General features: G+C 38.7%; 1 protein-coding gene across 2 annotated transcripts; it reads left to right on the top strand.

Moving 5' to 3' along the window:
• The first annotated feature begins 2,514 nt into the window (after positions 1-2,514).
• Positions 2,515-24,138, top strand: inavab (innate immunity activator b). Of its 2 annotated transcripts, none has more exons than XM_049576168.1 (10): positions 2,515-2,788; positions 10,074-10,188; positions 15,479-15,612; positions 17,720-17,842; positions 17,961-18,192; positions 18,290-18,343; positions 18,701-19,007; positions 19,929-20,060; positions 20,270-20,969; positions 22,350-24,138. In XM_049576168.1, exons 2-10 carry the CDS (start codon positions 10,134-10,136, stop codon positions 22,440-22,442), a joined length of 1,830 nt encoding a protein of 609 aa, XP_049432125.1. In that variant the 5' UTR covers positions 2,515-2,788; positions 10,074-10,133; the 3' UTR covers positions 22,443-24,138. The 2 variants fall into 2 exon arrangements, with proteins under 2 accessions (XP_049432125.1, XP_049432134.1); XM_049576177.1 differs by lacking the exon at positions 2,515-2,788 and adding an exon at positions 7,251-7,377.
• The last annotated feature ends 1,126 nt before the right edge of the window (positions 24,139-25,264 follow it).

The raw sequence follows: 25,264 nt of genomic DNA, 5'->3' as shown, positions 1-25,264 counted from the left end.
ATGCGGATGTTTCATTGACACACTAACACTACTACTATCAGTTGGTCTAATATTTTGATGTTGATAATATTTCAGTCTTTGACTATGTATCTTCTGCTAAGGAAAAGAAATGACACATTATTCCTGTTACATATATAAAGTTGAATCTATAACCAATAAACACCCATATTCAACTGAGGGGTTTTGCTGCTACAGGCTGATGCTAACTAACCTTAGCTAACTTTATGACCAAAATTATTCAGACAGTTTGCTAACTCTCTCACTCTCACTCGTGCTACTGTTAAATTATGTTTTAGCTTTTATTTTTATCCTGTTATTGTCACTTATTTTGCTGTTTATAGTTTTATTGTGAAGTTGCACTACACCTAGTTGATATCATTTTTGTATGTATCTTTTCAACTTTGTAACCTTTTTGTTAAGTAAAAAATATTTTTGTGAAAACCTATTTCTTGCATGTTCATATTATCAGCACTTTTCTCTGTACAGACGGACCTTACCTGGAGTGAACAGTATGAATAAAGGCACACTCTAAATACTGTCACATTAGTGATATCTAGTTTGTTTCAGTGTTGCCCTGCTGTAAGTGCAACTGCAGTGAATGTAGACGTAAACTATGTGGGGGGTGTGTATTAACTTCACTGTTTAACCACCAACATGCAGAACCTTTACACAGAGATTATGCCAGAGCTGCAGCATTCAGGTCAGGTGATTGACTGTGGTTTCCTTGTTCCTTAAAAGTAAGCTCATGTCTACATTGTTTGATCTGTACAGAGTCCGCTCACTGAGAAAAGCGCATTTATGCTTCATTTCTGATTGTCCTGTGAAACAAGAAGTCCTCCATTCCAGTGTCATCAGATGTCAGGTTACTTGCTGACATCTGATGACAGGGGAGGAGTCATCACTTTTTTTATTTTAAGTGAAACTTCCCCATCTGGACACAAATGTCATTCATAGGTGAATACTCAAAAATATGTATTATTTTTTCCAAATAACAGTTCTTCCTACAAGAATTAAGATCAAGGATTAATATCAAAGAGCCATGGTTTCAGATTTATTTACAACAATTAACTGCCTGGCAAATAAAACTACTGAGACAGATGTGGAAAATGTTTTTGTGTCTGACGAGAGAAAAGGAAGTGCTGATAAAAAATAAAAAAACAGACTTTGTTTATCACTGAAGCAGTGCCAATAATGTGTTTTACTTTTTGGAGAAAAAAAACACTACAATTCATTGCTTTACACAAGTTAAAACATATTTATATACCAGAATTTTCCAAAGTATATAATAATCTCTATTTGTGCAACAAATGGCACAGCTAGAATTTGGACTTAAATTATGTGAAATGTGAAAAAGAACATTTGGTTAAACAGCAAAAGTTATGTGTTTATAAAACAGAAGACATACTTTTGTTGTGAATAGAAAATAGTGATGATCAGTTTCATTATTGTCCATGAACAAAGACACATTCAGCCACTAGCTGTCATTAAATTTGCCATGAAATGTTGATCGCTGTAGCAAAGGTGTATATTTGAGCTAATGGCTTTAGGTTGTTGGTTTGTGATGCACAGCAAAATTATATAAATAAATAAATAAAAATAATGATCTTTCATAATGATTAGGTCTTGTTAGGGTAAATGTCTATATCAGGTCTGATTTGCAGTGACCCACTGGATGTGTGAATGGCTAAAGGTCATTAGCTGTCATAAAATATTTACTTAGTAAATAAGTAAGCTACAATTCATTCATGTGTTTCTCTTAAAGCGGACTTCATTATTATTATTCACTCTTTCATTTGAAACACTATCATTTTAGCCACTGATGCAGCATCTACTAGTAGCTGACCGTATCAGAAGAGTCAAAATTGGATGTTTTGGTAGCTGACTGTTCACGTGGTTTACAGGATTAAAGGTCTGAGTAACGCACTGCTGCCCTCTAGTGGCTAAAACATTGTAGAATATAATGCTGATATTCGTCTCCTTCAACGCACGTTGTCCTCCTCCGTAAAATGATACTGTTTAGTATTACTTAAGTTGTTTTGATGTCGAAATCCGTTGAATAACCATGAGACGGTGTTTACTGGGGGTAAACCGCCCACACAGTACCAGAGAAGAGGATGAACCATGCGGCGTTCACAAACACATTTAAAGCCCATGATTCCCAAAAACATGTTGGTAAATATAACTTGAAGCCTATTCAGTAGCCACCAAGTGACAATAACGGATTGTTTCACATGGAGGTTATTGTTTTATTTAAGCAATCAAGGGACACATTGGCAGAATTAGAAACGGAAAGCAGGAATACAACAACGACAATACCTTAGAATAATAACCCTTTGTTAATTAATGAAATTGGAATGTTGAATTGTATTAATCTCTTTCGCTATGTTGTTTTTGATTTTGATGACTAAATTTGACACGCATGGCCATTTTTACTTCGAGTGTTGGAAATGCGGTTGCCATGGTAAATACTTTATGTTGTTAGCTGGGTCATTTCTTCCGACAGTTCCTGAAGGCGGCACTGCGTAGCTTTACTTTAGAAGTAGCCTCTCCAACAGAAAAAAAGTTAGGCTGGGGGAGTAAAGTGTTAATTTAATGTTTGTGTTATATTGGGTCCACTCGGTTAGACCACAACTCGAGGACTTGGTGTTGGGTTCTTCTGCTCTTTTGTCAGTGTAAATATAAATAAACTTCCAGCTCAAATCTGGGAGACTGAGAGCCGATGGAGCGCAGTTTGTATGGATGCAGCTGAGGCACGATGCTAGCTAGCTAACTAGCTGACGTTACTGAGGTAAGAGCAACGGCGATGAAGTTACAAGTTTTGTTTTACAAACGTTGTGTACATGTACGCAGTGTGTTACTAATGCAACTTGACTCACTGCTCCTTTGAAAATAAGTACGTGGGAGTGGATAGTTAAATGTTGGGAAAAGTTCACATCTAAAGCGAGTTTCTAAACTTTGAGAAACTCTTCAAAGCCGAGGCCCAGCAGCTTTATGAAGCTGAGTTAGCGGGGGGATAAAATGGATGAATAAATACGTTATATTTCTCTATAACGTTACCTGACGCGTAATTCAACTTTCACGTTGGTCCAGCCCTTTTCAGTGTTGTCGCACCATTTGGCTTTATTGTGTAAATGTACTTGCATGTACAGAACTACAGTATTCAGGTATAATTTTATATTTATTATGTCATAATTGTTTGGTAACATTCATTATACATTTTCCCAGTAGTTTAAACCTAGCCACAAAATATGTAATTATAGTATAGGACACTGAGTTTACTTCCATCTTTTATTGTTTGTTCCTATAGAAAGTTAAGGCTGTGTTTCAGGGATAATCCCTGGTGTTTTCATGAAGTTGTCAGTTCTGTGTAAAAGAGAACCACAGTGTAAAGGGACCATAACCTGTGTTAAGATATGTGACTGCACTGACCAGCAGAGAAGTACATAAATTAGCAACATCCTCTTTGAGCAGAAACACGCAGCAGTTAACAGATAACGGTGGTGAACAATGAAATTCAACTTACAGGGGAATTTCATGCTGTCTTACATGCATTCACACTCAGGGTTATCATATGACAGCAGTTTAACAGTACACCTAACCTATGAAGTTTGAACATAATTTACAAAATGGTTGATATATTTGAAACCGAATGATATTGTTTTACTTTATTCTCTATAAAGCTTTTTTTTAGAGCAGAAGTCTCATTAGTTAGTTTGTGATTTCTGTGCATTGAACCATTTCTGCTGTCTACACATTCCTGAGCATTGACCAGGGGGCAAAAGGACATGAGTGGCTTAACTCCTGAAACCTCAGTGAACTGCTGTTGGGATAGTCATTACAAACGTAAGCTGTGCAGCCAAACTTTAGTAAAACTCATGTAACTTCATTTTTTAAATTCTAATGGAGAGCCCAAATTTTCAAGATATGTCGAAATAAACTTGGAAAATTAGAGAAATCAGATGCAAAAATGGTCTAGAATATGTCAATTTGCTGTATTGTTACAAGAACTTTGAATCTTTGGTTTTAATATATCACTCAGTATAAACATCAAATAGCTTCAACAAAGACCTTGAACAAGCTTATACAGAATACACATACAGTTTAGTACTATCAAGACAGTGTGGAACAATCATACTTTTCCTATTTAAAAGCTACTAAAGAGGAGCTTTAAACGTCTGTCTCTGTATGTAATGGTGTTGATGTGTTTAAGCTTGTTCACTCTCAGCCACGGCCTTGGGCTTGGCCACAGTTTAGAATAGACCTTGATTTGCATGGGTATGCACAAACTTCTAATTCAGTAATCCACATCAGACACACCACTTCTGCACTCTTGCTCATTTGAGATACACGTGGTATTTTATTTTTTTTTTCACATCTTTATTACAGTCAATTAGAGCCCTTAGGCAACATAAAACTTAGAGCTGGCTGCAGGCAGGGGGAGGTGGTGGGTGGAGACCCAGCAGCTCCCAGAGTTGCTTTGTTTGCCTTTTAAAGCTTAAGGATTTGTACTCCATTAGTGTAACTACTGTAATGTAATGTAGCAGCTTTTTTTGCATCCCCATCTTTGATTTAAGCATCATGACAGTGAGATGATATAGTAGCACCTGGCGGAGGAGCCAAGTTGCAAAATATTAAGGGGAAAATGTGTGATCCTCTGGCAGCTGATGGCTCTACACACTGGCAGCGGTAGTCTAGCTGTACTCTTATAAAGGACTCAAGAATATTTAAAGAATTTGTTATGCCAGCTGCTGGGTCGCCTACACAAAGCTCTGTCTCTGTCTCCTGGGGACCTCTGGTTTATATAAACTACCCATGACATCCACCAACTGGCTACTTAAACACAGGACAAGTGTCTGTTTTACAGCAGTGTCGAGGGAAGTTGTAGTCTTCATGTTGAGCATGATGGACATAACTGCACAGTTGTTGTAATTCCATAATTGAAGGACAAAAAATGCTTCCAAAATACTGTTAGCATTAGTGTTGATATAACCTCTAAACTCTGGTTCCCATGAACGGAAGAGATTGTTGTTCATTTATATAATTGCACTTCCCTTGTATCTGATTTTAGGTTATCAAACTGCTTGGTATGCTGCCTGTTTACACAAGGCACTGCTGCTGCTGCTGCTGCTGCTCTTTTATTCTATTAACTATACAGGCGCTGGTAGCTTGTAGTTGTTTCCTAGTTTATTAGGCACATCTAGCTAAAACTAATGTAGTCTAATACAAGAATCTGCAATAAATGCTGCCTTCATGAAGGTTAGAATATTCAGGGTATTTTTTTGTTGAAACTGTTCTAGAGAGGTGCTGATTCAACTTTGTGGTTATTTTGGAGGGTGCGGTTTGGTTAATGCATCATGCAGAGGGATGTTTCTGTTAGTCAGCTCACCCTTACTGATACAAATGCAGCAGACAAAATATGAGAAACAAAAATTAGATATTGGTATAGAGATTGTAGCCCGACCGACTCAGGACTATTTAGGCAGGTATAAAATCAGGTAAAAAAAAAACATCAGATAATGACCAAGGCCAAAGAACAAACTTTTCAGGACTTTCTGATGGACAGAATACAGAGCATTGACTAGTATCAAAACATATCTTGTTATTTCTGTACTTGTTATTTATCGGCTGACATATTTGCCAATACCATTTGATCTGTCGGCCCGACTGATTTATTGTTCCAGCTTAAATGGAGCTAGTGCACAGTGGCTGGTGGTTTGCTGTAAGCTAGCAGGGCTAACATACATTTTGTCAACTTGTCATTGATCTGCGATAAGCCAATATCAGCTTATAATACTGGTCAGATAAAGTAAATACAACAGTGTAAGAAATCAGATTTAATATTTCACTACATTGTCAATGCCAAACGTAAAAGCTTCTGTGAAATGCACCCTGTCTCTTCCCGCTGTGAAACCTAAATGTGGAAGTCACTGAACCAAATATCTGCCGCTTTTGTCACCATGGCTGCTGCTTTCTCGGTGCCATGTCATTTGAGAACTGATTCTTGAGTGTCTGGGAATTGCTGGACCTTTTCTCAGCATGTCTGAGCACCAACATTCCTGGAAAGCCAAAATGAATGTTGAGATTCAGAATGAATGTGAGCCATGCAGTTAGAGAGCAGGTGCTGCATCTGGGTCTCTGTAAATCATGCGGACTATCCCACCAACATGTGTTTCCCTCTTTTTAGTGGAGGCAAAAATGTCAGGCTACAAAAAGGCCTCTGCACTGGTAGCCTGGAAGTGAGAGAAGTGCCAAAGCTTAGAGAGCTATTTGCACACTAGTAAATTTGTAAGTTCATAATTGGTTATTCATTTTTACTGGCTGTTTGAACATCCAGGAGATGGCAGTAGACATGCATTGGCTAGATATTTGACCTTTGTATGCAGAGCTGAACTGTGACACCGACAGTTTATTGTTAAGAAAACAGACGAGGAGAGGAGTCAGCGTGAAAGTCATCAACAGTCAGTTATCAAGTCATTGAGTCATCTATTATCAGTGATGTAAGCATGAATATTGGCTTTGCATATTGTCCCACGTACCTGGACAAAAAGAAATCATCAACAAAATTGAAAGAGTTGAACAAGACTTGTAGACTGCTAAAATGGGTTGATTACTGACATCATATTAGGGCTTCAACTTATTTATATTTTCAATACTGGTTAATCTGTAGAATACTCGATTAATCGATTAACTGTTTAGTCACCAGTATTCAGATTGGAGGGTGATGTTGTTACATTGTTTTTTTGGTCCAAAAAGACAGTTCACAACCAAGATACTCAATTTACTAACATACAGTGTAAAGACAAGCAGAAAATCTCCATGTTTTAGAAGCTGGGATCGGCAAAGTTTGGCATAATTGCAACAAGTTTGGTAAGTGATTAATTGTGTAAGTAATTTTTTGTCAGCTAATAGACTACTTGATAAATCGTTTTAGCTTTAAAATGGACATTATATTCATAAGTGCTGTTGCTCATAAGTTGGACCTGGGTCTTCGATGTTTGTCATACCGTGTGACTACTTTTTATAGTAGTAGTGCTTTTGTAATGGGGCACACGTTTCACACAGGTTGCCACCACCCATCTATTAGGATGCTGATAAGAGGGCAAAGTGAGGTGTAATTTCTCAGTATCTTTGTCATTGTTGTTGACACAGTTTCAAACTCAGGCAGGAGTGCTGGGTTATATGATACTGACTCAAGTGTTCAGCCCTCTGTATGTGGCCACTCCTCTACAGCAGGCAGCGCTTTCTTAGTGGGCGAGTCTCTCATTCCTGTCCAGACTCTACACAGCTCAGGTTTTGTGCATTTCCATTCAAGTCGGGAGTTGTGAAAGAAAGTTTTTGCTGTTTGGATTTTGACAGTTTTTCTAAGTTTCTCATAAAGTAAGTAGATTTGTATATATATGTTGTCCAGCTGGCAGTGTTTGATGTACTTTACATCATTTAGGTGATTTATTTTTGATCGGTGTGGGGTAACTGTCATTGTGTTGCTTGTATTGTTAAGTTAATATTTTATATTTAGACATGGATGATTTTACACACTACATCAGTGTGGTGTGATTGTTTTGTCTGTTTCCTACAGTTTCTTAGCACCTTCAGGGTCGAGACAACTCCTTCCCTGTTTTTGTATATGTGTGTTTGATTTCTCTAAACCCGTCCCTAAAGAAATGCCCAGTTTGTACTTGTTTATCTAATATTGTGTTGGAAATAGAAAAATGTTGGGATTCATGACGCACAATATAAACATTTCACACAGAGAAAATATGTCCAACAAAACATTTGATTGGAAAAAAGTTCAGTATATCAACAGGTCATGTCATATATGTTGACAGCAAGCTACTGCACATCTACAGTGCATCAAACTACTTTGGTAGTTTTGGTTCCATCCTTGTGCGGTGGAGGGATGAGAGTCTGCCGGTTTTTCAGGGGATTTCAGTGATAAGCGCACCTTGAGCTGGTGACTGGGAATCCAAAAGCTTAAAACACTCTCAAGGCGTATGACTCAATTTTTTTTTGTACAGCCTGTCTTTGTGGGGATTGTTGGATTAAGTTACCTACCTGATAAATTAAGTTCTGAATTAGATCATCATATTTTGGTTTTAGTTCTGAAAGGGTTGATCATCAGGTAGCTGATCGACTTGATTGAAAGTAAAATAACTTCATAAGTATCCAGCAAAAGTGGCAAATTGATATATGATGATTCCAGCCTATCAGAAGTGAAGAGTTGCTGTTTTTCTTTGGGTTGTATCATTGTAAATGAAAAATCTTTGGATTTTGAACTATTATAAAGTCGTCACCTTGGGTTCTGGGAACATGTGATGGTAACTTTTCAATATTTTAGACATTTTTATTAAATGATTAGTTGATTATTCAAAAAAATTATGTATTGATTAATGATGCAAATTATCTCTCGTTGCATCCCCAGTGGGTTAATTCCTTTACCTTTTTGATTTTTGCTGTTATTAAATTGATCAGCAATGTGATCTCTAAAGGTGCCTTATACAACATTATTACAGCAGCAACTATTAGATATGTAAAAGTATAGTAGAGTAATGGTGTCCTGAGCAGAGAATGAGGTCACGCTCCCTCTGCGTGTGTTGTAATCTGAGCTTCTCTGTTCTTTGTTGTGGTAGACTGGCTGCACATGCATGTTCGTGCATGTTCGTGCCTGTAGTCCCTGTGAATTTGTCCCACTTGCTAGCTAATCGCCATGTCTCTGCACTGTGCTCATATGATGACTACTGCTGATGACGCTGTCCCAACCCACAACGGCGGAACAACGTCATTGCCATAAGCATAGTGCCTGCCCTATATTCCCCAGACACATCAACACTGTTAGGTCTGTCAGCACTGTTGCAATTGTTAGCACTGTTTGCGCTGTTAGCATAGTTAGCTGCTAGCCACTGGTTCAGCCGCCACCATGTTGAGAGCCATGTGTGGACAATCCAGTTTTAGACTCATAGATCAGCTCTGAATGTGTAGTTTGTCGAAAGTACAAGTAGCATATGTTTACATTTATTTTTCAAACCAAATCGAGTTTGAATTCAGCACTGTAGGTTGTTGTTGTTTTTATTTAATGTCCTGTGCATGAGCTGTTACGTCTTAATTCTGCAAACACAACAGCCAATTATTTGTGATTTGGAGGAGTGAAGTGTCACAGTCACAGTCATGGGAGCTGTTTGGAGGATGTGTCAGGATCATAATGGGACACCCTTATATGGATCCCTGGGCGTCACCAGCCTGGACAAACATAAGATAGAAACAACTCTTGCATGTTGCTCATGACTTCACCTCATCTAGTTGTTCCTCAAAACAATGACTGCGGGGAAGCTTCCTAGCTGAGGTGAACCTCCCCTGCGTGTTGGTATGCAACCAGCAGCACATTCCTGTATTATCTTGGTTAATAATCAAACCAACAAGTTTCACAGTTTTTACTTGACACTAGCTGAATATATGGCTCATGTGTTCTGAGCCTCTTATCTGAAGGAGTGAGATAATGGTGATCATGTGACATCAGAGACTATCAAACAGGCAGTCACAGGAAACACCCTAGACTTGGGAACATGTGTGTGTACTCATGCTGTGGAAGACTATGACTATACCTGACTGTAGGGTCATGAAGGAAAGTCACACTTGAATCACTTCATTAGCAGGTCACAAGATAAAGGATTGTGCAGTCTTTGGAGAGCTTGTGTTAGTGCTGTTTGGCTTTAGATTTGGTTTTAGATTTTATCTAACCATCTATTGCTTGAGTGGCTTGTAATCATCCTGAATGGACTGGAAGGCTGCAGGTTTAAATGCTGTGCTGTTTTTTGAGCTAAAATGTCACAGTTTGAATCTGGTCTGGTTTTGCCTTTTGAAGACACAAGACAAAGATGCCTTGGGGACAGGAAAGTTGAATCTTGCCCACTCAATTTTAGTTTTTCTTGATGGAATTTGCATTTTTGTATTGGGCATTACACCCAAAGTACCAGAAGTGTGTCCACTTTTAAGTCCAATGTTGCCACAAATGATTCCTGACTTTTGTGGAAAAGTTTGACAACTGTAATGGATACTAACATTGAAATAATACTTTACAGGAAATGGTGAGCGTCGACATTATCCACTGAAAAATAACAACAGGAAGTCGATCCACTGACATGGAGGGCAACGGAGAGATCAGTGACACAGACAGTGGCATCATCCTTCATTCAGGTAAACATTTTGTTCATCACTTATAGCATTTTTGAAATATGGATTAGCGTAACTGTCTTAGTCACATTTTTATTATAAATAAAGGAATGCACAATCAGGCACTAAAGACATAGTTAAATACCACTGCAACGTAACAATTACATTTGATCATCAAGGCTACATTTTAAAAAATGTTCTAGAGCCCTGTGTGGGACCGTTTTCTTCATCCCGCTCCTGCCCGCTCCCGCTGAATTTCTGACCATTACCGCCCGGAACCGCAACACTCCCGCCCGCTCCCGCAATGTGTATGTCCACTCCCACCAGCACCCGCAAAACTCTGAGAATTTATGCCCGCACAATAATAGAGATGCATTGATTTTGTGTCTTCTCCCGTCCCGCAGGAGAAAACATGTCATTTTATAGGCTATTAATAAAGAGATTCATGGGGTTGTTTGTTTCGTTTCCTTGGCCTGCATGTCTTTTGATGCACTGGTCAGGAATAGCGCTCCTATTTCGTTGTTTTCATTTAGTTTTCAATGAAATAAAGGCTGTTTCATATTGTATTCTCCTCCTCTGTATTTTATTTATTTTTCTACCTTTATATAATCACGCAGATTGAGGTTAAGGCAGGCCTGGCACCAGGATGAAGTTACTGAGGGGGCAGTTAAAAATTCAGAGGGGGCAAATCTTTATTATGCAACATAGGTTCACAGTGAGTTATAAAGAGCGCGCAGCTGTGCGTAATTGTTGCGCGTAGTGATCCCGCCGTGGTTTTTTTAGCCGCCCGTTCCCACCCGCAGCAAAATTCAAACCGCCTGCTCCGGCGATATTTGTGTTCCACGGGACCCAATCCCAATGCAGCCCTCTAAAACATTCCTCCATTTTTCTAGTCTCAGAATATCAAAACTTGCAGATGTACACATGTGCAACATCATAAATGTGATCATTTATGTCAGTGCAGTTTGCTGCAGCAAAGTTTATTGTTGGGCTGCAATAGCCAGCCGTGTGAGATTAAAATTAGTAGAAAACAAACTAGACGGCAGATTGTCTTTGGTCGGCTGCCCAAATATGTCTGAGGGACACTGGGCAGCTTTATTGAATTGCATTAATTAATGTGAAAACAGGAAGTGGATTTACGTGGGGATTGCTTCGTGGTCTTTTAGCCAGTAGACATGGCTGGAGACCCAAATTAATGTAGTACACACATACTGTTAAATTTAGTTGTACATAAAACCATTACTTACATAAATAAGGAATTTAGACATATAACAGAATTAAAATCAAGTTGAAAGTTCAAACTTATTTTCTCAAATTCTTTAGAATTTTAAGGCAGCCTGGACACTAACTTTCAAATAGTTTCTTTTTACAGTGTAGCTTAGTCCAGCACATGGTAATCTTATCACAGCAGGTGCTTTCAAATGACCTCAAACAGAAGACAAATAAAAAAATCCCAAGTAAAGTCAAGTCAAAACATACAAATATATTTGTGTTGTTCAGGACTAAACAAAGTCATTGTTCACAGGTCAAACAAAATGTCAGTATCTTAAGTTTAACACTTACAGAAACATTCCTACATCAGCAGTCATAAGCAATGGTATGGCTTATTGACTCTTACAGGTCCAGTAATCTGGCATGTGACAGAGCTGTTATGATGTTGATGTCTTTTGCCAAAACACAGTTTATTTCTACCTACTCATTCTCTTCATCACCGCTGTTACATTTAGATTCAGTTGGTAACATAAATCTTCCCCTGACACAAGTTCACCTCTTTTATTGCAGCATCATTATCAAATCTGTCAAGCTTGTCTTTCGTCCGATGTTTAGCAAAATGGCATCCTTTCAGAGAATAACTCAATCATAGCAGATTGCATGGCGTTAGCAACCGCTGCTACACATTTCTTGGCAGCAGTGATGTCAATGTGTTCTCAATAAAATAATCTACATTCTTGAAGCAACTCCCTACGTCAGCACACAGCACATTAAATTAGTTTTAGGTAGTAATTCCAGTCCATTGAAGAAAGTGAAAGTCATATTTAAAGAAAACAGGTCATTATCAAAACTCAGGCAGGGACCAAAATGCATCTGGTCCATTGTCTGTGTCCTGCTCAAGATGAAGAAAGCAACACAAATGATCCAGATTAAAAGAGCACTCCACTGATTTCTTTCTTGTCAAAACATGACATCTACATTACCCACAATGCAACTTGGCCAACCACAGTTTTGTCAAAGCTTTGGGTTTGTTATGCTAATACCAGCTAATGTAGCCTTGAGCCGCTAGCCTGAAGCAGAGATGAGGAGTGGGCTACAGAGATCTGGTGAACACACCTTTTTAGAACTTCTTTATGAAATTATTGTCATTTTTAAACTTGGAGTATTCGGACCAAACTGAAGCTGCCTCAAGTCCGACTTCATGCAGCTCCTTGTGGAGCCATAAAAGGCTTTATACAACTTTTTTCCACCTAAACAGGTGTACTCCCTGAAATCTCTGTTACACTTTGGTGTGTAAATTAAGTGGAGTACCTATTTCAAGTCTGATCTTTTGCTGACCTTTTGCTGGATTAACATGTTTTGTGACTACTAAAGTTGAAACAATTGATCTAGTAATGCATTAGTTGATGAACAGAAAATTGACCAGCACAAAATTTAGCAATCAGTAAACCATTTGTGTCTTTTTTGAAGCAGCAACGCAGAAACTTCTATAGCTGCAGCTTCTCAGTGGTGAATAGTTGCTTGTTTTTTAGTTGTCTGTGATATTAAACTGGATATATTTTCATTTTGACTGCTGATCAGACACAACAAGCACTTTGAATATGTCACCTTGTGTTTTGAAAAAATGCAATAGGCATTTTTGGCTCTTTTCTGACCCAATGATTAATCAGTTTAACAGGTGCAACTCTAGTGAATATGTTGCTCTTTGTATGTTGTAAGTCATTAAAGGGAGTCACAGATTGTGGTCACCTAGAATTATTATTCTATGGTAACAATCACATAGAATCGGCTGCAAAGTTTGGCAGCCCTGTTTTTGCTACGCCCAGCAGTGTCTACTGATTAGTTCTGGCCTCTCTGACATTCCTTGCGCCTTAATTAAGCCACGTGATGTCTGTCCTATACAATGAGAAAGTGTCGATCTACAAAGAATAGGGGGATTGTCACTCGCAGAGGAGGAATTCTTTGCCCTATTGTAATGCTGTCACACTTCTTTCCTGTCGCACCTCAGATGTTTGTCAGTACCTGCAGGGATTCTGTTAATAATCTCTGAAGGTATGTGGCGGTCAATGCATTTTGCCTGAAGCCACTCCCACTGCCCTGAGACTAATCTTAATGTCATTAGTCACCAAGGCTGCAGACAGCAGCAGACAGAACACTAACACATTGTTAATAGTTACGAAGATCCTGCCAGTCTTTCTGCATGCCACTAAAGAAAACAACGATAAAAACAGAAGGTACGTTGTGTTGAATGCAACAATTGTGTGTGTGTGTAGTGGCCTCGAGAGTTTATCTGGAGCAGTGTAGTGACAGGGCACTTTCTAATTAAAATCATGGTTAGCATAGTATTAGCATGCCAGATTACCCTCAACAAGGCAACAGAGGACAAAGTAAAAATAAAATTAAATAGAACAGGCATCATCATCAACATGAAGGTCATGAAATAGGAAATGATAATAATATTGTTTTGATAAGAATAAATTAAGTTTTACAACGGACATTTTTAACTTTTACAAGTTATATTATTGCTCAAACATGACATTGGACGTGACTGATAAATGCAGTTGTAGCAACATTAGCTGTGATATCACTAACATGGATTTATAAATAGACTTAAAATGTTATTATTTTACTGAATGTTTGATTTGTTTTGTTTTCATTATGGCAGAAAGTACATATTCATTTTCACACGTTATGCACATATGTTTGCAGCCATCAATACTACACCACTTTTCAGTTGGGGGCGGGAATCTCCAGGCACCTCACAATTCAATTGAGATTCAGAGGCCAACGATACGATTAGAATCTTGATGCATCAAAACGTTTGATTCCTGTACATGAGTTATTTTTTCTCACTGTGACTATTTTAGCTTAGTTGGACACAACTTGCATACAGTGTAACTCTTGTCCAAGTCCCCTTTACCCTTCATATTTATATAAGCCAAAAAGCTTTTATACCATAGACTGTATTTTTTTTTAAAAAAATGGACGTAGCTACCATGAAATCACCCATTGGTTTGTGGACTCCCGTTTTGAAGTCTTAGCATTTATGGTCACCACGTTGGTTGTTTGGAGCCAGAAGTGACTATATTTGAACAACAAGATGGAGCTGTGGAGGAGCGAGGGTTGGATGTGACTGAGAGTCTGAAGATACTATCCGCAGACAGCCTGTCCCTCAAAGCTGCTTGCCCTTAATTATACATAACTTTTGCGCCTTGATCTAATGTAAACACAAGTTATAGAAAACTTCACTCCCCTACAGTTGTCATGAAGGGGGAAATTAGCAATAGAGACCAAATCTGATTTTTGTACGAGGGTGTAAACATGTTTATTTATGCTGTGAAGCTGGGCATTTTGACATGGGGGTCTATGGGGATTGACTGGCTTCTAGAGCCAGCCTCAATTGCCAGCCTGCAGTTTTGGCACTTGGCAGTGTTTGTTAATTTTTCAGACCTGGAGGTTGCCAGTTATTTCATACGCTAGCTTTTAAGACAGGGATTGACGCTCGGATTATATTCATCTGCAGTTGCTCACACTCAGCTGTGAGCAACCCCACACACACACACACACACACACACACACACACACCCCACCCCCACCTCTAGTTTCAGTATAATCAATCCAATTTACAGTGTTGAGTCAACATCTCTGTGACGATGTCAACAACGACTGAACATGATAGGCGTCATAAAGGGGAGCGTTTACTGCACAGCTTCTGAATTGGATTGCATAAAATTCAGCAAGGTGTTCACATTAGACGGACAACTCAGTGTATTTGTACTGTGTGTTTGTATATATGCTTTAGAGTCCAGACATTTGGTCAACTAATCAATTGTTCAATATCTATAAACATTTTACATTTATATACTAGATGATATTGAAAGTAATCATTAGTTGAAGTTCAGTTAGCTTTTACTGGTTATTTTTATGTTTCCGTTAAGAATGAAATGTGCCACTGCTTCAATTTTGGTCTTTACTTTACTTTTTTCTAACTTTGATTGACACTGAACCTATGTTCTCATGTGTTTAGTACTGAATAACGGATGTTTAACAGTCACATAATCTCAGATGAGTCCTTATGCTTCGTTCTTGTTGCATTACGCAGGCTCTGACAGCCCAATGACGCATACGAAGGATGTAACCACGCACACGCGGGCCATGAAGCTCAAACACCAGGATCTCCAAAACCGACTAGAGAAATGCCTGCGGGACCTGAAGGATCTCTGCATCCGAGAAGCTGTAAGTAAAAGTAATCTACAAATCAACAGGCTGACTGTTTAAAAACTGACTACATAATAAGAATTACATTGAAGCTTCTGATGTCTGTCGTTATGTTTTATGACGTCATCTCTCAAATCAACTTGCTTTAATGAATATATGTCATTTATGGTACTGTTAGATTTGCTGCTAGACCACTAAGTTTATACAGGTGTGTGCACAGCAAGCAGGGGAGCAAAGCATTTTTTGACTGCAGTGAAAATGTTGTCTTGGAAAGGCTATATGCCAACAGGTGTTGATAGAAGCAGAATATTTAGTTTGATAAAAAAAAATGTTGTAAATTTTGTTTTCTTGGAGTTCTTGGAGATGTTTGGATCACATGAGGCAGAAACAATACTCAGCAGCTACTGGAATCTAATTCTGCAAATTGTACAGTACTTACAATATTAGTGTAGCCTAATCTTTATCTGCAACTGTGCAGAAATACCAGGTTTAAGCAGAATGAATAGACATGCAAAAAAAGAAGGCTTAACAGCATTCAAATGTTGATTTAAAATTTAAATGTCAACTTTAGGAATGAGGCTTTGGTGCTTCGAACTGTTTGCGACAGCCGTAAACATGTCACAGGACAAATGAGTCACATAATCACGATAATCTGAGATTATTAAAATTTTACGAAAGGTTTCAGCAGACCCAGACAAAGTCAAACTGAAGACAGTTGTTACGTAATTAGGCGAGGTGATACAAAGTGTACTTGCTGTATTGCATGTGATTCCAAAAAAATAGGTGGAGTAGTTTATAGCAGGATGTTTGATGACACATTTTACTGCAGGTTTACAAAGTAACCTGCAAGAGGGGACATTTTTGAGATGTGTTCAGCCCTGTCTGCACAAATGTGGATGAATTAAATCAAGTTTTGTGTCCACACTTGTGTTTATTCACACATTTTTCACGCGATTTCAGATTTCTGTTGTTCACAAACACGGACTGGACTTAGATGTCCAAAAACTTTGATGCTTTCTCAAATTAGTCTGCATTAGCTTCAAACCAGCCTTAATGTCACAGTGGTTGTGTTGAGTCATAGGCCATTGAGAGGAAACAAAAGGTCTTTTAATCTATCCTCCTGTCCTTTGTGACGCTTTTATTTTGGCTCTTACTACCAAGCAGAATACGAACATCATCCCTTTCCTTTCAGACACATTGTGTACTGAATTAGAACATGCAATGTGGCTGCTGTGAGATTTTCTTTAAATGTATCATAGCCTTTGAAGAGGTATCCTGGTGGTTCAGTTGGTCAAAGTGACTTCAGTGTTCCCATGACAGCCTGGATTTCAATCCAGCTCCAGCATGAGACTTTTGTCACACATCACCCCTTCATTTCCAATACTTTCTGCAGTACTTTCTCTCTCTGCGTTGTGAATTATCAAGTAGAGACAAAACATTGGCACATTGAATCACTTCGAAACTGGTCACATATCCCTGTGGGAGTATCTCTGCCATGCGTCGGTGCTCCAGGGTAAAATCCCAGGACTGATCATTCTTTCCTGTTGACACTCGGGCTGGGCACTCCTGTTGGGACACGCTCAGGTGAACTAATGGGAGGCATGACGCCTCTCCCTTCTTTTAGTGACAAAAGAATAAGTAAGCTCATTGGCCGTGCTTACGTGTTTGTCTGTCTGCAAAGGTGGCTGTCTAAGAGTGACTCAAAGTAACGAATGTATGAAGTATGAAATCAGTTAACAGTGCGTTGCCGTGCTCTGGGTTTGACTTTGACACGGATACTCGATGCTGTGAGAAAGTGAGACCTAAAGAATGTGTTGTGAAAGGAAATCTCTGCATACGCAGAATTGTGCAAGAGATTCCACAAACCTATATGCCTCAACATGTAAAGAGAGCAGATTGAGATACTGTTACATCATTTCAAAACTTCCACAGAAGTGGTTGAATAAACTCTGAAGAGATGTGTATCTTTATTTGAACAACGAAAACGAAAGGATTTAGTGTTTGAAAAGATGTCTTTGTTTTGATTTCACCAAGTCAGAATCTGTTTCCAGACAATAAACTTTATGTTACGTTCAGATGTTTCTTTGTGGACATTTGGATTTGTGAAGTTTTCTCTGTTGTTTAGGAGTTGACAGGCCGGCTGTCAGATGATTACCCTCTGCTGCCAGGAGAGAAGCCTCCACAGATTCGCAGACGTATTGGAGCTGCGTTTAAACTGGACGATCAAAGCATCCCACAAGGAGCAGAGGTATAAGCGGCATGTGGAGACTGCAAGACTGAATAATATCATTTATAAACAATGTGTAAACTTCAATGTTTCAGGAGTCACACTGTTGTCTCTCTCTTGTCACGCCACCATTTGACAGGAGTCAGAACTGAGTTTAGTGGATAGTGAGCTGTCGCTTCAAATGAAGATATACGAGGCAGCGCGCAAGCTCTGCGACGAAGATCACCTGAGTAAGGCTGTTAGAAAGAGCCGAATACAGCAGTGCAAGAGAGAGGAGAAAAAACTGAAACGGCTTCAAGAGTCGGCCTTTCAGCTGCGACTGGAGCACGGCCGATCATCGCCACTCCCTGCTTTTAATATTGCACAACATGGTGAGAGGCATCCGGCAAGACTTCAAGATAGTTTGTAGTCAAATCCCTTTATTTATAACCACCTGTGCCAGGAGTTAATTCTGTTTCTGTTTTTCAGATCTGGGCACATCTGATGACAGCTCTCTGTCTGATTCTGTAGTGCAAGATGAAGGTAAGACCAGTTTTTACAAGGTTTTTTTTTTTTAAATCTAGTGTAGACGAGAGTCGGACTAAGACCAATTTATTTTGTTTAAAGCCTGGACAATGTTTGCCACACAGCCTTTAACCATAAAATATGGAAATATGAGCAGTGAACATTTATCTTGAATACTTAAATGGTCATGGGTTCTCTTAATAAAATAAAGAATACATTAAGAATCTGTGGAAGAGATTAGAGATGCAGTACAACAATACCATTTTGTGGCCGATAAATTGGTGCATTCCTCAATGAGATAAATGTTTATCAACACTTAATCACTTTCTGCAGGTATCACACACACTTAATAATCTCTGTTATTTTTCCCTCTAGAAGTGACAAGTCAATCATCCCAGTTGTCCTCAGGACCCCCTTGTCCAGGAGAGACAGATCCTCCTCCGCCTCCCCCTGTGTCCACACAGTCCTTCATAAACGGCTCCTACATGTCTCCAACAGAGGCTCCCCAGACCCTGCCACTGACCCCATGCCAGTCTCCCCACCCGAGCCTTGATTCTAAACTGAGTTTCAGCTCAAGCCCCGTGTGTGACCTTCCCCCCATCCAGCACTCCCCGTGGACAGAGTCAAGTCTCGACCAGCCCTACGAGAAGAGCAAGAAGTCGCGCTCCTCCAGCAAGACGAGGTAACACAGTCCATCCGTCTTGACTCCTTTCTTGTTAATTGACTTTTTAGGACTTGATCAGCATTTCATACAGTTCTCTACAATCACCATGTAGAGAACTGTGTGAAATGCTGATCAAGTGGCTACTGGTAGTAGTGAGGGAAGTGGTCCTGGTTGGATTCTTTGGAAAGCCTGCCAAAAATAGTACATGGAAGTTAATGCTTTTTATGCCTTAACCGAAACACTGTGCACCCTTTTAAAAGTTGCGTTAAACGTCATTGCTATGTAGCCAATGTCACTGAGTGGTGTACTTGTACTGCTTTGTATTTTCTTTATGATAGAGCAGACATCATAGAACAAGATGAACACTTTATCTTTTCACTAATGCTGGACAAAAGCTCATTGAGTACTGTCATTTCAAGTGCAAACCTTCTTGCTCCTGCCCTGTAGTATAACAAAGTAGTTGTCAGTGATGGTAATGAACGTGCAACACTGCCATCTGCTTTCGCTCTGGTGCTACAACAGTCACTATGGACAACAACTGTAAATCCTACTGATTTTAATGACACCTTGACGCAGAGATAAAATTCAGTTTTTATTGTCCAGTAGTTAATTGCTGTAATAAAAAACTCCAGCTTGTGATTATATGTATTCTTCCTGTGTAATGGATTAATATTAACCTGCAGTCATCAATGATCTCAGCCACAGGATGTCAGAGGAAATACAGTTATTTTTATGAAAACATTAAAACCCTTTATACTCAACTGCAGTCGTTGTCTTAGCTTTTCATTTTTTTAATATTTGAGATTTCTACTGTTGATGCCTGTCTTCGTGAGCAAAATCTGTTTTTTTTTCCTGTATTTTAAATGTTTTGATATATAAGAACACCAGCGAAGAAACAAAATGTAACATATTTCTTGTGCTGCTGTTTTGTGTGTTCAGCAGTCCAGCCAAAAGTGAAGTGTTGCCACCATTTGAGGCTTGCTTTGCTTCCCATCTGAAGCTGAGCCGCTCCCAGTCGAACAGCACGCCTTCCACACCAGAGATGCGTGTGCACAGACAGCTCTCCCTCAGGTAGCTGCACATCAAATATATCTCAAGTACTGTATGGCGGCAGGACACCTATGTTGAACCTGTGATCATGTTATTTAGCTTCATGCATAAAAGCTTTTTTCATTTTAAATCAAATCAGGTGCTGTGATGTGTATGTTTTGAAAAGTTGGGTTTGCTTTTCAAGTAGCCATACTAATGCAAGCATTGTAATTCCTGTGTGATTTGCGCAGGATATCCAACCCTGAGATGTCAAAGGACCGTGGTCGCCCCAGAGGTGCAAGGAGGCGGCTGACAGAATACGCAATAACTTTACCAGAGACTCCTCCCCCTGCGTTGAACTATGGAAACCATGTTAACTCTGAGGACAGCAACTCTGAACACTCGTCTGCATCTTACAACAGCTCACCTTCTCTGGAGCTGCCATGCGATTTGCCCAAACAGTATCAGTCTGCATTCCAGCACTCTAGCCCAGTTGGCAGCTATGGACCTCAAGCCCTCCCACACACTGGCTTTTACCATAATCCCAGGCACCAGTCCAGCCCCAATTTCCACAAAGCCTATCACAATAAAGAAGTGGTCTACCAACCTGAACTGGACTTGGCACAGAGCTATTACACCCAGCAGGCTCCTTATCCTCCCAACAGATATGAGTATTACTATAAAGATGCAGCTGTGCCCCACCAGAGAGCACAGAGGCCTTTACCTCCTGACACCAGACACATCTCCCCGCCGGCTCAATGGGACCATCCACACTACCGCACCGGCGGTCTCCCGCAGCATGTAGTGAGTGAGCAGCTCAAGTCATGGCACTGGCGCAGTCAGCTCAAAGCTCCCAGGTCCCGCTCTCTCGACAGACAGGGAGCAGTCAGAGTTAAAAACATGTCATTTCGGGAGGGGACCTGCCTCCAAAACCAGAAGTACCACGAACAGGTGAGTGGACTTAAGTATTTGATATATGCCAACAATCTGCCAGTCACATTATAACAGTGTGTCAACAACGTAGTAGTGTTAAGTAAGTAATTGACTTATTGACAGTTTTTCTCAACACGTTTGCACAATGTACCTGCTCAAAGTGACTGTTTTAATAAATGCAATAATACAGTTGTTACACATGCCAAATCTGCTGGAAAAGGAAAGAAATTTAAAATTAAGTCATATGTTTGAAGTTGGCCTGTTTGACTGAAACCTGCTATGTTCATGTTATTAGGGGCTTATTGATTTACCTGGTGAATGGGTGTTTTCTGTTAGTTTGTTCTTTTTTATTTAGGAGTTTTTTATATCTGGATACTGGTAGAAAAGATCTCTATACTCCATACTACATCTATACAGTGTTTCACTTTCTCTCACTTTATTAAAAAGGGAGTCACTGCATAGATGTAAGTGTATGGAGATCTCTTCTACCAGTTTGGGCTCATCAATGTTTCCAGCAAGTTGCAATACAAAGCTGGGTGGAGAAGTGGTTTTCATACGTAATATAGACACTAAAACAGGGACATATTTAAACAAAAGTAACACTGAAGCAACTCTACATCTCTGCTCTGATGCAATAATGGAGTCAACCTAATGTCAACCCTCATTTATCTTATCTCAAGACATTGTAGAATAGGTTGAGGAAGAGATTTTTGCCATGTGGACATTTGTTGGTAAAACAAAGTTTTTCCAGTGTATATCAGACAGGCGCTGGTGTTTTTAACTAGTCTTTAGGAGGTGTGAAAGGACATTTAATATTTCAAGTTTATAGTCAGGATACACTCAGTGGGTTTTTCTGCACAGTGTGATTTTAAAATGCTTAAGGCATTAACTATTGCAGCTGTTGATGATTTTTTTTTATTATCACCGTTCAGAAAACATATCTAGTTTCCTTTTTATTGCTTCAGTTTATTTAGACACATGAGACACTTTTTTAAATGCAGGGTCATCTCTAGGAAGTCATCAGGAAAGATCAATTGACTGCAGCAGAAATGTTTTTGTTGTTTTTATTGGTTGTGGGTTGTTTTGGTTTTTTTTTTTACAATAATAGCAAACTGCTGAATATCCTAGTTAAAGCAGAAGGTTGTGTTGGTCGTTGTTGTTCACTTACATTAAGTGTAAGTCAGGTAGAATTTAGACCTGAAGTTGTGAACAGTCAGTTGTCACAGCAGAATATGACTGATAAGCTCAGGATGCTACAGAAGACAGTGTCTAAACACCCAAACTTCAGTCTTCAACGTAATTTGCATTGTACTGAATTAAATGTATTTCACTATTTACATTTTCATTATCTCAATCATGGTTCTAATATTGTTTCTTTCTTTTTTTGCCCACTTTAAGGTTATCCAAAGAAGGGCTCTTCAAAGAGCTGTGGATGACACCCAAGGGCACTGGGTTGTAGATGATGGCACTCACTATGTAAGTCAAGTTTAAACCGAGGCCGTGAACTTCGACACTGCAACTGTATTCATTCCCAGTTAACCAAAGTGAAGAGGTCAGAAAATCAAGTCAAATGAACTGTTTATGCCCATTTTAAAAATATATGTTTTTTCATGGTTTCTGTCGATCCACCTGCCTGTATTTGGATATATAGAGGGACAATGAAAAGCTGGAACATCTTACATGATAATGCGATCAAGTGCAACACTACAAAACTACAGCCAAAGTTTCTGTCAAGTTATATCCAATACTTCTTTGGCACAGTCACAGTACAGGTGGTTTCAGACCAGTTGTATTAGATTTGAAGCACAACTGTAAAGGGTACCTGTTGTTTTTTGTCCACTGTCTGTATGTTGTTCTGTACTAATGGTTACACATTAAGCATTTAATTGAAGGCTTGTCACTGTTTTAATCTGTTACCGTTGTTTGCAAAAAAGGTGTCCAAGGCACTGTAAATCTGCTGCCAGCTCAGATCTGGTTGTTAAGATTCTCAAAAAAAAATCCTCATCAGCACAGAGTTTGTGTGTCATTGGAATTATTTTGATATATGAAGCAATTAAAAATGAAATGATAATTATGATAATTGACAGCAAAGTGGTGGGAGATTGCAGGGTTTGCAATTGCAATCTCAGATGAATTATGATTTATTGCAAAATAGTCAGATGTAAAGCCATCAAGTAACCTGCTTAAGGTACTTAATCACACAACATAAAATGCTGCATTAGCTGTGTCTATCTGTAGACAAAACCACTGCCAATAATGCAGCTTTGTGAGGATGTGTTCAAAACAGAGATGTTTACTTTTTGCAGTTTGGTTGATGGATAATAAATGTGCTCCTTTTCACTTAGCTGTATGAAGGAAAGGAATTAATTGTAAAATAATGTAAATGAGTAACACCTACTTTTTAACTCCACTTTGTGTATAATGTTACCTTGATGTGTGTGTCACCATGTTAATGAACTTGAGCTGCTTAAATTTAAGATGTTTCCTCTCATCTATTTTGGAGGCAAATTTGTCTTGTTTTAATACGTACATGTGTTGGTGGCTCTGCCGGTTAACTTGAATTACTAATGGACTTACTCAGCTAGTTGAAACTAGATATTAACTTCCTCATATGAGTTATACAGTAGCAAATTTAACAAAAGCAGAGTTGTGATACTTGGCAGCTATTAAAGTGTTAAGTTGAAATTAAAAATATACTGAGCTTTAAAAGAAACACACACTAACATTTGTGTTAGGACCAATACAATTTCTGCTATGAGGTGAACTGTATTTAAAACACTGCCAACATGTGATTCACAATCTCCCAATCAAGCTTTTGATGCTCGAACGTGTGAGAAAGAGAGCAAGTTATTGCAAATCCACTACACGCTGACTGGTCTCTCACAGTGATCTATTTATGTGTTTATTTATTGTGATGTGCACCATTGAACCCATGGAAAGTCAGACATGGACCTGAGTTTGCAAAACCCAGCAGCAGTAAAGACTGCATCTAGCTGTACATAAAAAACAGACCACAATCATGTTACCTTGTGTGCCTCTTTTTTACTGTCTTTTTTATTTATCAGTTAAAGTAGTTTAAGTGGACCTAATAATGATGTGTTATATTGCTGTTGATAAATCTGTGAAAGTGTTTTCCCTGTGGAAGAAAATAAAGAGTTATGTTTGCATAGTGTTGAGTTTCACTGACTTCCTTGTGTATGTTATTTTCAAAGCAGACATTTTGACAAGGACCTAACTGTAATTAGGCAATTAGGTATGTAATGAGTTGTGGGGAAACTTTGTAATTGCCAACTGTTTGCCAGCTTGAGGAAATGTTTGATATATAAGAACTAGGGTTGCAACGATATGAGATCTTCACGGTACAACAACCCTCTCAAGAAGTATCGTGGCTTCACTATGTAAAGTTTTACACATTTTTTTACACAGTATTACACATTTGTTATCATTATTATCAGTTACAATGACACTTAAATGAATTAAGGGAGGTTTTTTGGAGGATTGAACTAACACTTCATTAGTATAACAGAATTTTGAAAACATTTTTTAATGCAAGTATGTGTAAATATGTGTATTTTTGAAAATAACTAAAATATAAGTGATATTCTTTTCCAATAACATAGAAATGCAAATGTACACATATAATAACCATCAATTTTCACACCCCAGTATACTGCTGCAACCCTAATTAGGACTATAAACTGTTGTGTAAACTTCAGACATACTGAAATGGTATATTTATATATTCAGTAATTTATGGTTAGCTCTTTTATGTAAAAAAAAATGTTCCTTTGAGTGTAAAGTTAAAAACATTGACATAAAGTGTGTATTTTAAGTTATTTTTACTCTCTGAGACACACCATAAAAACATCAGAGCAAATTAGTTTCCATGATTCCACCCTATGTTTTGTATGTGAGAGGTTCAGAGTATATGGACCTTACTTAATATAATCATCACCATATATGTTCTGACAGTGTCTGGGGTGTATCTAGAGGCTGCAAGAACAGAGGCTTTTATCCAAGCCTGTATGTTTTTCTCATTTCCTCATTTGTTGATCCCCACTTTCACTGTGAATTATATCCAAGTGTTAGCCCATCTCACTGTTAGTAACTGTATCAGAAAGTTAAAACCTACAGTGCTTCTGGCCTCAATGCATTTCAAATAGGTTTGAAGTACAGGGTATTGTCATCCTTCTCTTCCATTCTGAAATGTATTAAATAGATTTCATTTTGACGTGGTCTCGGTTACCTTCTCAATAGAAAAAAAATGTTTAATCTTTTTAATACAATTATAATATACATTTTTAATATAAGAT

Source organism: Epinephelus fuscoguttatus, linkage group LG1 (genome assembly GCF_011397635.1).
Source record: "Epinephelus fuscoguttatus linkage group LG1, E.fuscoguttatus.final_Chr_v1".
Classification (NCBI taxonomy): domain Eukaryota; kingdom Metazoa; phylum Chordata; class Actinopteri; order Perciformes; family Serranidae; genus Epinephelus; species Epinephelus fuscoguttatus.
The sequence above is the reverse complement of the archived record's forward strand: the minus strand, read 5'-3'. Positions and strand labels throughout refer to the sequence as shown.